The 13721-nt window shown below is 39.3% G+C and overlaps 2 protein-coding genes across 2 annotated transcripts; one reads left to right on the top strand and one right to left on the bottom strand.

The window, feature by feature from the left end:
• Positions 1-8100: 8100 nt before the first annotated feature.
• On the top strand, positions 8101-10035 carry LOC124406974 (GPN-loop GTPase 3). The gene is made up of 3 exons (XM_046882722.1): positions 8101-8334; positions 9113-9309; positions 9386-10035. The coding sequence occupies exons 1-3, from the start codon at positions 8290-8292 to the stop codon at positions 9963-9965; spliced, it is 822 nt and encodes a 273-aa protein (XP_046738678.1). The 5' UTR covers positions 8101-8289; the 3' UTR covers positions 9966-10035.
• A 279-nt stretch (positions 10036-10314) lies between these two features.
• On the bottom strand, positions 10315-13677 carry LOC124406467 (GPN-loop GTPase 1; the record flags this gene model as incomplete). Its single annotated transcript, XM_046881893.1, has 5 exons — positions 10315-10794; positions 11231-11460; positions 11552-11916; positions 12654-12929; positions 13650-13677. Coding segments are annotated over 5 exons (1248 nt in total), but the record flags the coding sequence as incomplete, so codon positions are not given.
• Positions 13678-13721: the final 44 nt, after the last annotated feature.

The following is a 13721-nucleotide window of genomic DNA, read 5'->3' as shown; positions in this document are numbered from 1 at the left end:
CGAAATTTCCGCCAAAAATCCAAAGGGGTTAGCCTTACTTTTTTTGCGATTTTTGGAGCCGAAAATTTCCGGTCTCCGAATTGATTTGTATGACCGTTTCCTGGCTAATTGGGACCCCAGGAACTCAAAAAACACATTAAAAAAAGCTTGCGACCAACAGCAGAGAAATGACGATCAAAATCTGCAGTTTTTTGGCTGTAACTTTTGATCCGTTGCTCGCAGCGTATTGGGACTGCGCTCAATCGATTTCTCTCGCAAAATTACGTCGAAATAGTGCCCTAAAGAATTAATTGCAGCACTTTCCAAAGTCGTCGAAATTTCCGCCAAAAGTCCAAAGGGGTTAGCCTTACTTTTTTTGCGATTTTTGGAGCCGAAAATTTCCGGTCTCCGAATTGATTTGTATGACCGTTCCTTGGCTTATCGGGACCCCAGGAACTCAAAAAACACATTAAAAAAAGCTTGCGACCAACAGCAGAGAAATGACGATGAAAATCTCCAGTTTTTTGGCTGTAACTTTTGATCCGTTGCTCGCAGCGTATTGGGACTGCGCTTAATCGATTTCTCTCGCAGAATTACGTCGGAATAGTGCCCTAAAGAATTAATTGCAGCACTTTTCAAAGTCGTCGAATTTTTCGCAAAAAATCCAAAGGGGTTAGCCTTACTTTTTTTTGCAATTTCTGGAGACGGAAATTTTCGGTCTCCAAATTGATTTGTATGACCGTTTCTAGGCTAATTGGGACCCCAGGAACTCAAAAAACACATTAAAAAAAGCTTGCGACCAACAGCAGAGAAATGACGATGAAAATCTCCAGTTTTTTGGCTGTAACTTTTGATCCGTTGCTCGCAGCGTATTGGGACTGCGCTCAATCGATTTCTCTCGCAAAATTACGTCGGAATAGTGCCCTAAAGAATGAATTGCAGCACTTTTCAAAGTCGTCGAATTTTTCGCAAAAAATCCAAAGGGATTAGCCTTACTTTTTTTGCGATTTTTGGAGCCGAAAATTTCCGGTCTCCGAATTGATTTGTATGACCGTTTCTTGGCTAATTGGGACCCCAGGAACTCAAAAAACACATTAAAAAAAGCTTGCAACCAACAGCAGAGAAATGACGATGAAAATCTGCAGTTTTTTGGCTGTAACTTTTGATCCGTTGCTCGCAGCGTATTGGGACTGCGCTCAATCGATTTCTCTCGCAAAATTACGTCGGAATAGTGCCCTAAAGAATCAATTGCAGCACTTTTTAAAGTCGTCGAAATTTCCGCCAAAAATCCAAAGGGGTTAGCCTTACTTTTTTTGCGATATTTGGAGCCGAAAATTTCCGGTCTCCGAATTGATTTGTATGACCGTTTCCTGGCTAATTGGGACCCCAGGAACTCAAAAAACACATTAAAAAAAGCTTGCGACCAACAGCAGAGAAATGACGATCAAAATCTGCAGTTTTTTGGCTGTAACTTTTGATCCGTTGCTCGCAGCGTATTGGGACTGCGCTCAATCGATTTCTCTCGCAAAATTACGTCGAAATAGTGCCCTAAAGAATTAATTGCAGCACTTTCCAAAGTCGTCGAAATTTCCGCCAAAAGTCCAAAGGGGTTAGCCTTACTTTTTTTGCGATTTTTGGCGCCGAAAAGTTCCGGTCTCCGAATTGATTTGTATGACCGTTTCCTGGCTAATTGGGACCCCAGGAACTCAAAAAACACATTAAAAAAAGCTTGCGACCAACAGCAGAGAAATGACGATCAAAATCTGCAGTTTTTTGGCTGTAACTTTTGATCCGTTGCTCGCAGCGTATTGGGACTGCGCTCAATCGATTTCTCTCGCAAAATTACGTCGGAATAGTGCCCTAAAGAATTGATTGCCGCACTTTTCAAAGTCGTCGAAATTTTCGCAAAAAATCCAAAGGGGTTAGCCTTACTTTTTTTGCGATTTTTGGAGCCGAAAATTTCCGGTCTCCGAATTGATTTGTATGACCGTTTCTCGGCTAATTGGGACCCCAGGAACTCAAAAAACACATTAAAAATAGCTTGCAACCAACAGCAGAGAAATGACGATGAAAATCTGCAGTTTTTTGGCTGTAACTTTTGATCCGTTGCTCGCAGCGTATTGGGACTGCGCTCAATCGATTTCTCTCGCAAAATTACGTCGGAACAGTGCCCTAAAGAATCAATTGCAGCACTTTTCAAAGTCGTCGAAATTTCCGCCAAAAATCCAAAGGGGTTAGCCTTACTTTTTTTGCGATTTTTGGAGCCGAAAATTTCCGGTCTCCGAATTGATTTGTATGACCGTTTCCTGGCTAATTGGGACCCCAGGAACTCAAAAAACACATTAAAAAAAGCTTGCGACCAACAGCAGAGAAATGACGAACAAAATCTGCAGTTTTTTGGCTGTAACTTTTGATCCGTTGCTCGCAGCGTATTGGGACTGCGCTCAATCGATTTCTCTCGCAAAATTACGTCGAAATAGTGCCCTAAAGAATTAATTGCAGCACTTTCCAAAGTCGTCGAAATTTCCGCCAAAAGTCCAAAGGGGTTAGCCTTACTTTTTTTGCGATTTTTGGAGCCGAAAATTTCCGGTCTCCGAATTGATTTGTATGACCGTTCCTTGGCTAATCGGGACCCCAGGAACTCAAAAAACACATTAAAAAAAGCTTGCGACCAACAGCAGAGAAATGACGATGAAAATCTCCAGTTTTTTGGCTGTAACTTTTGATCCGTTGCTCGCAGCGTATTGGGACTGCGCTTAATCGATTTCTCTCGCAGAATTACGTCGGAATAGTGCCCTAAAGAATTAATTGCAGCACTTTTCAAAGTCGTCGAATTTTTCGCAAAAAATCCAAAGGGGTTAGCCTTACTTTTTTTTGCAATTTCTGGAGACGGAAATTTTCGGTCTCCGAATTGATTTGTATGACCGTTTCTAGGCTAACTGGGACCCCAGGAACTCAAAAAACACATTAATAAAAGCTTGCGACCAACAGCAGAGAAATGACGGTGAAAATCTCCAGTTTTTTGGCTGTAACTTTTGATCAGCTGCTCGCAGCGTATTGGGACTGCGCTCAATCGATTTCTCTCGCAAAATTACGTCGGAATAGTGCCCTAAAGAATTAATTGCAGCACTTCTCAAAGTCGTCGAATTTTTCGCAAAAAATCCAAAGGGGTTAGCCTTACTTTTTTTTTGCGATTTTTGGAGCCGAAAATTTCCGGTCTCCGAATTGATTTGTATGACCGTACCTAGGCTAATTGGGACCCCAGGAACTCGAAAAACACATTAAAAAAAGCTTGCGACCAACAGCAGAGAAATGACGATGAAAATCTGCAGTTTTTTGGCTGTAACTTTTGATCCGTTGCTCGCAGCGTATTGGGACTGCGCTCAATCGATTTCTCTCGCAAAATTACGTCGGAATAGTGCCCTAAAGAATCAATTGCAGCACTTTTTAAAGTCGTCGAAATTTCCGCCAAAAATCCAAAGGGGTTAGCCTTACTTTTTTTGCGATATTTGGAGCCGAAAATTTCCGGTCTCCGAATTGATTTGTATGACCGTTTCCTGGCTAATTGGGACCCCAGGAACTCAAAAAACACATTAAAAAAAGCTTGCGACCAACAGCAGAGAAATGACGATCAAAATCTGCAGTTTTTTGGCTGTAACTTTTGATCCGTTGCTCGCAGCGTATTGGGACTGCGCTCAATCGATTTCTCTCGCAAAATTACGTCGAAATAGTGCCCTAAAGAATTAATTGCAGCACTTTCCAAAGTCGTCGAAATTTCCGCCAAAAGTCCAAAGGGGTTAGCCTTACTTTTTTTGCGATTTTTGGCGCCGAAAAGTTCCGGTCTCCGAATTGATTTGTATGACCGTTTCCTGGCTAATTGGGACCCCAGGAACTCAAAAAACACATTAAAAAAAGCTTGCGACCAACAGCAGAGAAATGACGATCAAAATCTGCAGTTTTTTGGCTGTAACTTTTGATCCGTTGCTCGCAGCGTATTGGGACTGCGCTCAATCGATTTCTCTCGCAAAATTACGTCGGAATAGTGCCCTAAAGAATTGATTGCCGCACTTTTCAAAGTCGTCGAAATTTTCGCAAAAAATCCAAAGGGGTTAGCCTTACTTTTTTTGCGATTTTTGGAGCCGAAAATTTCCGGTCTCCGAATTGATTTGTATGACCGTTTCTCGGCTAATTGGGACCCCAGGAACTCAAAAAACACATTAAAAATAGCTTGCAACCAACAGCAGAGAAATGACGATGAAAATCTGCAGTTTTTTGGCTGTAACTTTTGATCCGTTGCTCGCAGCGTATTGGGACTGCGCTCAATCGATTTCTCTCGCAAAATTACGTCGGAACAGTGCCCTAAAGAATCAATTGCAGCACTTTTCAAAGTCGTCGAAATTTCCGCCAAAAATCCAAAGGGGTTAGCCTTACTTTTTTTGCGATTTTTGGAGCCGAAAATTTCCGGTCTCCGAATTGATTTGTATGACCGTTTCCTGGCTAATTGGGACCCCAGGAACTCAAAAAACACATTAAAAAAAGCTTGCGACCAACAGCAGAGAAATGACGAACAAAATCTGCAGTTTTTTGGCTGTAACTTTTGATCCGTTGCTCGCAGCGTATTGGGACTGCGCTCAATCGATTTCTCTCGCAAAATTACGTCGAAATAGTGCCCTAAAGAATTAATTGCAGCACTTTCCAAAGTCGTCGAAATTTCCGCCAAAAGTCCAAAGGGGTTAGCCTTACTTTTTTTGCGATTTTTGGAGCCGAAAATTTCCGGTCTCCGAATTGATTTGTATGACCGTTCCTTGGCTAATCGGGACCCCAGGAACTCAAAAAACACATTAAAAAAAGCTTGCGACCAACAGCAGAGAAATGACGATGAAAATCTCCAGTTTTTTGGCTGTAACTTTTGATCCGTTGCTCGCAGCGTATTGGGACTGCGCTTAATCGATTTCTCTCGCAGAATTACGTCGGAATAGTGCCCTAAAGAATTAATTGCAGCACTTTTCAAAGTCGTCGAATTTTTCGCAAAAAATCCAAAGGGGTTAGCCTTACTTTTTTTTGCAATTTCTGGAGACGGAAATTTTCGGTCTCCGAATTGATTTGTATGACCGTTTCTAGGCTAACTGGGACCCCAGGAACTCAAAAAACACATTAATAAAAGCTTGCGACCAACAGCAGAGAAATGACGGTGAAAATCTCCAGTTTTTTGGCTGTAACTTTTGATCAGCTGCTCGCAGCGTATTGGGACTGCGCTCAATCGATTTCTCTCGCAAAATTACGTCGGAATAGTGCCCTAAAGAATTAATTGCAGCACTTCTCAAAGTCGTCGAATTTTTCGCAAAAAATCCAAAGGGGTTAGCCTTACTTTTTTTTTGCGATTTTTGGAGCCGAAAATTTCCGGTCTCCGAATTGATTTGTATGACCGTACCTAGGCTAATTGGGACCCCAGGAACTCGAAAAACACATTAAAAAAAGCTTGCGACCAACAGCAGAGAAATGACGATGAAAATCTGCAGTTTTTTGGCTGTAACTTTTGATCCGTTGCTCGCAGCGTATTGGGACTGCGCTCAATCGATTTCTCTCGCAAAATTACGTCGGAATAGTGCCCTAAAGAATCAATTGCAGCACTTTTTAAAGTCGTCGAAATTTCCGCCAAAAATCCAAAGGGGTTAGCCTTACTTTTTTTGCGATTTTTGGCGCCGAAAAGTTCCGGTCTCCGAATTGATTTGTATGACCGTTTCCTTGCTAATTGGGACCCCAGGAACTCAAAAAACACATTAAAAAAAGCTTGCGACCAACAGCAGAGAAATGACGATCAAAATCTGCAGTTTTTTGGCTGTAACTTTTGATCCGTTGCTCGCAGCGTATTGGGACTGCGCTCAATCGATTTCTCTCGCAAAATTACGTCGGAATAGTGCCCTAAAGAATTAATTGCAGCACTTTTCAAAGTCGTCGAATTTTTCGCAAAAAATCCAAAGGGGTTAGCCTTACTTTTTTTGCAATTTGTGGAGACGGAAATTTTCGGTCTCCGAATTGATTTGTATGACCGTTTCTAGGCTAATTGGGACCCCAGGAACTCAAAAAACACATTAATAAAAGCTTGCGACCAACAGCAGAGAAATGACGATGAAAATCTCCAGTTTTTTGGCTGTAACTTTTGATCAGTTTCTCGCAGCGTATTGGGACTGCGCTCAATCGATTTCTCTCGCAAAATTACGTCGGAATAGTGCCCTAAAGAATTAATTACAGCACTTTTCAAAGTCGTCGAATTTTTCGCACAAAATCCAAAGGGGTTAGCCTTACTTTTTTTTTGCGATTTTTGGAGCCGAAAATTTCCGGTCTCCGAATTGATTTGTATGACCGTTTCTTGGCTGATTGGGACCCCAGGAACTCAAAAAACACATTAAAAAAAGCTTGCAACCAACAGCAGAGAAATGACGATGAAAATCTGCAGTTTTTTGGCTGTAACTTTTGATCCGTTGCTCGCAGCGTATTGGGACTGCGCTCAATCGATTTCTCTCGCAAAATTACGTCGGAATAGTGCCCTAAAGAATTAATTGCCGCACTTTTCAAAGTCGTCGAAATTTTCGCAAAAAATCCAAAGGGGTTAGCCTTACTTTTTTTGCGATTTTTGGAGCCGAAAATTTCCGGTCTCCGAATTGATTTGTATGACCGTTTCTTGGCTAATTGGGACCCCAGGAACTCAAAAAACACATTAAAAATAGCTTGCAACCAACAGCAGAGAAATGACGATGAAAATCTGCAGTTTTTTGGCTGTAACTTTTGATCCGTTGCTCGCAGCGTATTGGGACTGCGCTCAATCGATTTCTCTCGCAAAATTACGTCGGAACAGTGCCCTAAAGAATCAATTGCAGCACTTTTCAAAGTCGTCGAAATTTCCGCCAAAAATCCAAAGGGGTTAGCCTTACTTTTTTTGCGATTTTTGGAGCCGAAAATTTCCGGTCTCCGAATTGATTTGTATGACCGTTTCCTGGCTAATTGGGACCCCAGGAACTCAAAAAACACATTAAAAAAAGCTTGCGACCAACAGCAGAGAAATGACGATCAAAATCTGCAGTTTTTTGGCTGTAACTTTTGATCCGTTGCTCGCAGCGTATTGGGACTGCGCTCAATCGATTTCTCTCGCAAAATTACGTCGGAATAGTGCCCTAAAGAATTAATTGCAGCACTTTTCAAAGTCGTCGAATTTTTCGCAAAAAATCCAAAGGGGTTAGCCTTACTTTTTTTTTGCGATTTTTGGAGCCGAAAATTTCCGGTCTCCGAATTGATTTGTATGACCGTATCTAGGCTAATTGGGACCCCAGGAACTCAAAAAACACATTAATAAAAGCTTGCAACCAACAGCAGAGAAATGACGACGAAAATCTGCAGTTTTTTGGCTGTAACTTTTGATCCGTTGCTCGCAGCGTATTGGGACTACGCTCAATCGATTTCTCTCGCAAAATTACGTCGGAATACTGTCCTAAATAATTAATTACAGCACTTTTCAAAGTCGTCGAAATTTTTGCAAAAAATCCAAAGGGGTTAGCCTTACTTTTTTTGCGATTTTTGGAGCCGAAAATTTCCGGTCTCCGAATTGATTCGTATGACCGTTCCTAGGCTAATTGGGACCCCAGGAACTCAAAAAACACATTAAAAAAAGCTTGCGACCAACAGCAGAGAAATGACGATGAAAATCTGCAGTTTTTTGGCTGCAACTTTTGATCCGTTGCTTGCAGCGTATTGGGACTGCGCTTAATCGATTTCCCTCCCAAAATTACGTCGGAATAGTACCTTAAAGAATTAATTGCAGCACTTTATAACCCTGTCGAAATCTCTGCCAAAATTCCAAAGGGGTTAGCCTTCGTTCTTCCGTGATTTTCGGAGCCAAAAATCCAAAATATCTCAGAAAATTTTAATCAAGTGCCTATATTTGACGCGGGCACCAAACTCATCACGCCACGCTCCTGGCTTAGACACAGAGAAGTTCCGAAGTCACATTTTCTCTCTCTGTTTTCACGCTCGAACTGCCAGAAGGCTCCCTTCACGTACATACTATCTATACTATATCCTCTAAGGTTTTCGTAAGCGTGCCGGAGTCCCTACAAAACAAAACGAATTGGCACGTGGGTGTCACAATTCACATCAGTTCAAAGTGCGATAGTTGAGCTCTATAAAAGAAGACGCAACACGTTCTAACATAAAAAACCGGTTACTAAAGAAATTTCAAGTCGGCTGGAGGACGCCAAGAATCATCCCTGTAATCCTATCTTCTGATCAACAACGTATTAATAATAGTACGCCAATATGAGATATGCCCAACTGGTTATGGGGCCCGCTGGTTGCGGAAAGGTAAATATGTACGAAGTGTGCATTAGCAGTATAGAATGAACCTTCAAGAGACAATCCGGACAGTCATGACTTGTCAAATGATCAATTGTTCCAAGTTTTATTTTTGCAAAAAATCGGAGTGTCTGAAAATTATTCCAGACACGCTCAAATTAAGTGGCCAAGCTGAGATCAAGTCAAGATCAAGAGTGGAGATATCTTCAACCAAATGCACAGTTTAGACGGATTCAACAAAGTTTGATCTTTATTCTAACAAAAATTCAATTTATGACCCAAGCTGATGAAGGTTCAAACTTGTTTCACTAACTTTGGCATTATCTAACCTCAAAGTTAGTGTCAGCTCAGGACAGTTTTCGTAATTTGTTCTGACAAAAATGAAAATCAGATTTTCCTGATATTAAGGGATATCTATATGTCAATCGACACACTGGAAATTATAGATAATATGAGGTTTTTAGAAGCTTTCTAAAGAGTTTGGAACTTCAGCATTTGCAACAATGTTAAAAAGATGGGTGATTCGATGAATACTTTACTGTTTATATGGTTACAGAACATTCGCTGAATATATAATAATTTGTTAAATTTCAAATACTCAACTTTCTTGCAATAAAATTAAAATTTTTGAATTTCAACACACCAACCTCCTTAAGCAGTAAAAATTATATTTGTTGAATGGATTAGCCAGAGATCCGATACAGTCACCAGAAACAAACAAGTTACCAAGTATGAATTTAGTCACTAACTGATGTAAATTGATGGTTCTGCAAATTATGTTTCACAGTCTACATATTGTTCCACAATGGTACAACATGCAAACGATGAAAAGAAGATTATAGAAGTGGTGAATTTGGACCCAGCAGCTGAGTACTTCGACTATGAGCCTTTGGTAGATATACGAGAACTGATTCACTTGGATGATGCCATGGAGGATCAGGAGTTGAAGTTCGGTCCTAATGGTGGCCTTGTATTCTGTATGGAGTGAGTTGTCTGTTAGATTATTCTTCTTATTCAACTTTTCACTTTACGTTTGTAACCTGAAACATCAATTTATTAGATACTTACTCGAGAATTCAAAGTGGCTGGAGGAACAATTGGGTGACGTGGATGAGGACTACATAATTTTCGATTGCCCTGGTCAAATAGAACTTTACACACACATGACGGTGATACGTCAGCTTGTTGACATGCTGCAGAATATAAATTTCCGAATTTGCGGTGTGTTCTTATTGGACAGTCAATTCATGGTAGATGGTTCAAAGTTTTTGTCCGGCACAATGGCAGCCCTTAGCGTGATGATTAATTTAGAACTTCCGCACGTCAACATTCTCACTAAAATGGACTTGCTCTCAAAAGGAGCAAGGAAACAGTTGGACAGATATCTAGAACCAGATCCACATAGCTTGTTGGCAGACATGGAGAAGGGTCACTGGAATCAAAAGTACAGAAATCTCACTGAAGCTCTTGGTAGATTAATCGAGGACTACAGCCTAGTTCGATTTTATCCACTTAATATCAAGGACGAAGAAAATATTGCTGACATAAGGCTGACTATTGATAATATCATCCAATACGGTGAGGAAGCTGACGTCAAAATGAAGGACTTTGATGAGCCGGAGCAAGATGATGGCGATTAATATAAACCAACAAATCCATTAATGTAAATAAAAATATGTTTTGCAAATAATAAATTGTCTTTACACGTCATTACTATGTGTTTCATTCGCTGCAACGACATGTTGAGTGAAGAGCTTCCCTCACGTTTTTCAGATTCTGAAATTGAACACATCTCAGTTATTGTTTCCTACAATCTCGATGCTTATTTCAGCGCACTCTGTTTTGTCAAAACAAATTTTCAACACAAACCACTGCATCATTTTACAGGCTGTTTATGACTACAGCATAGTCACATATACTTGCTTAAAATTATTACTGTTATTGTTAAAGTTGCTTCAGGTGTTTTCGAATGGATTTCCATTGAACTAATTGATAGGTATTAAAGTATATTTTTTGTACAAAGATTTGCGTGGTACAAGGGCCTTAAAAATTTAGTATCAATAAATTTTTTCATCAACAAACGTTATTCTCGAATAGTGTATTGTATGATGACAAATATGTCAGCCTCCTTTGCTGGTACTCGGTTCACTTTTTTGGGTCCTTGCTCTTCTGTCCTGTTCGGCTTTTTGTTTTGCTAGAAAACTTTTGAACGATTCTGCTTCTTTTTTTTCATCCTCATCTTCTCCTGGATCTCCAGAATTCTCTTCGCCTTCGTCATCATCGCTAGACTCGTTGGCTGGGTGTTTCAAATAGATATCTGCTATCTCACGTCCAACACTAACTGTACTGACCATTGAAACAACATCGCCTGAGCCTTCCTGAGCTGCCTTTCTCAATTGCAATTTCCTCGCTTCTTCCTGTGCTTTTGCATTCTCCACTCGGATTCTTTCCCAATCTTTTTTGTAGTCTCTGGAATATTGATTAAATACTTTAGAAAGTACAGAATAAAAGAAATATTCATGATGCTGTGGTTAGTAACATTAATGGTTGAATTCTTTTTTTTACATATTCATTACGTTAACCTTACTAATTTCAATCTAATAAATAGTTCTAAAAATTTTTAACGATGTTTGTAATCAGAAGTTTACTGGTATCTGGTTGAAATATAAAGTAGGGTAATGTTAGTTTTGAGTTCAGAATATGTTTTAAATCAATCAATTCAAACATCGGCTCGAATAATGATGCAGGGCACATTTCACGAATTATTCAGGAGAATCAAATTAGTGAAATATTACATTATAGCTGAGTTTTAATGCAAAGTGTGAACAGTCGAAAATTTTCTCATTTTCTTGTCAAAACTCGTGGGTTCTTGTCAATTTTTAAACACAAGTCAGTACAAAATTACGTTTCGTATTCTTTAGCGGCTTCTTCGATCAGCTTGAAGAAGCGGGGAATTCCATCTCCAGTCAGTGCCGAGACACCACAACTGCGCAAGTGGCAATAGAATTCATCAAGCGCTAATGCCAAACTGCGTGTCAAGTTACTTATGTAGCTAGTCTCTGATTCCAAGGCTTCTTGGAATGATTCAAAATCTTGCATCCAATCCACTGCATAGCTGTGCTCAACGACATCTATCTGTAACCATAGAATCACAAATGAAATCTACTAATCTGGTGTTGAAGCTGCGAAATGTGTACTTGAATTACTTTCATTTTTCTCAATTTACCTTATTCATTGCTATAACGAATGGAAGTCTGGTCTTGTAAAGTATAGAACATGCGTATAGCATATTTGACATAAAGGTAACTGGGCTGACGCTCCTCACAGTATCCATAACGTAGACAACGACGGTTGGAAATTCGGAAGCCAATGCCTCGGTTATGATCGTGCCGCTGGCTGACCAAGTGAAAACCTCTATTTGACCAGGAGTATCCAAAATAACAAATTCGTGTTCCTCTCCTGCTTTTTCAACCAGTTTTATCACCTGGTCAAATTTTGTTGAGAATAAATTCAGTGCTGTAACAATACCACCGTTTGGGCCCAATCCATACTGCTTCATGACCTCCTTGTAGTTGACCGTGTCTCTGATGTCTGAAAAAATGGTTGAAATATCGATCAATTATTAAACATCGTAAGACAACTGCAGACCCATAATGATGGTTACCAATCCATCCTCTTCTTCGCTCCATACAATCCTAACGGTTCATAAGAACGTAATCTATCACGTACGGCGGGTGTTGGTAGTGATTATTATTATTATTATTATCTTGACTTGTTGCATTTATCTTCAACAAAAAGTTTATTGAGGTGATGCATGTAGTAGTAGACGGATAAAATTTTGGGAATTCATATCTCAACAACCAATTCTTCAATTCGATTGGGGTTTACTCTATTCAAATGTATGCAGATTGAGTTTCATCAACGTTTTGTTCATTAGAATCGGACAATAGGAAGTATTATTATTCACAATAGGATGAACTATTTTTGTTGAGATATTGCAGAAACAACTCAACTGATTTGTGTCAAATTAGGATAGATTATTCTTTGATAATTTATCCTCTTTGCTTTGATTATTTTTCTCTTGAAAATTGTCAATTTTTTTATTAACTGGATTAAAAAAGGCCTAAATTTTGCAAGAAAAATTGAATTTCTTGTCATGATATTAGGATTTTCAGGTTTTACAGTTTTTACAGGGTTTTATAATCATTGAAAGTTTAACTCATCATTTCCAGACATGGTATGAAACTCAGGATGTTCATAAAATCTATAATAAATTTCAGAATTACATCAATTACATCAAACTCGACGCAACTAGAAACTGAACTCACCTATATTGGCTGGGTAAGGGACTTCGGAACAAGCAGGATCCAGATTGATAACATATGGTTTACCACTGTTATACAAAGTCGATGTTATTTTCTTGACAAAAGTTGTTTTTCCCGAACCAGCCATTCCAAGGACGATTATACAAGTTGGTTTTCGCCTTACACCTGGAGTTGGCTGTGTGACTGACACATTTTGTTCACCAATTCCCATCTTATCGTCACTATCCTCTTGTTTTTCACTTTCGGTTACAGTGTCAGTCTTAAACATATTGGCTACTTCTGTAACGAAAAATGGTAAAAGCAATCACGGGAGTGTTAGCTAAATCCACAGAATTTTTTTCTGTCAAGTCTGCAATCTCAAAATCAATTAAAGTAAAATGCAATTGGACCTTTATGATATTGAATTGCTCTGCTTTGTAGAAAATTTCCAGGCATATGCTTGGATGTCTACTTTAAATTCCCATAGATTTGAAGACGTTTGACACAATCCTACCGAGATTTGAAACGGATTTCAAACAACTCCTTTGATCGAACTAAAATCTTTTAGACTATCGACTATCTCATAATATGAAATTAGATTTCCATGACTAAAGAAGTAGAAAGCTATTTAGGGAAACTCAAATTCTAGGAAAATCCTAGTGCAATTTTGATCTCTGGAGGTAGTTGGGTTAAAGTTAAAAAGACACAATTAGAGGTTAGGATTTTATTACGTTCAATTTTTCACGATGAATTTCCAAGAGGTTTTCACAATTCAGTGTATTATTCTTGGCTACTCGTATCTTGACGTTTTAGACCGACAAATAACACGTTATTCATCAAACCTAATTTGTGCAAAAGGAGTTATTGTGAATATTGACGAGACTTGAAAGATGCCGGTACGCCGACAATCAAAAATTGTGCAATACGCTTCGGGTTGAGAAAGGAAATAGTCTACGACTGATATGTATAATACATCAGTGATTTTAGGTATTTTCAAGAAATTATTTATTAGGTTTGTATCTGTTATTTTTTTCGGACGCGACAAGCGTATCAAACGGGAAACTGTTTTTTGGAATACATGGATTCTAGTGA

Source organism: Diprion similis, chromosome 6 (assembly GCF_021155765.1).
Source record: "Diprion similis isolate iyDipSimi1 chromosome 6, iyDipSimi1.1, whole genome shotgun sequence".
In the NCBI taxonomy this organism is placed as follows: Eukaryota; Metazoa; Arthropoda; class Insecta; order Hymenoptera; family Diprionidae; genus Diprion; species Diprion similis.
The sequence above is the reverse complement of the archived record's forward strand: the minus strand, read 5'-3'. Positions and strand labels throughout refer to the sequence as shown.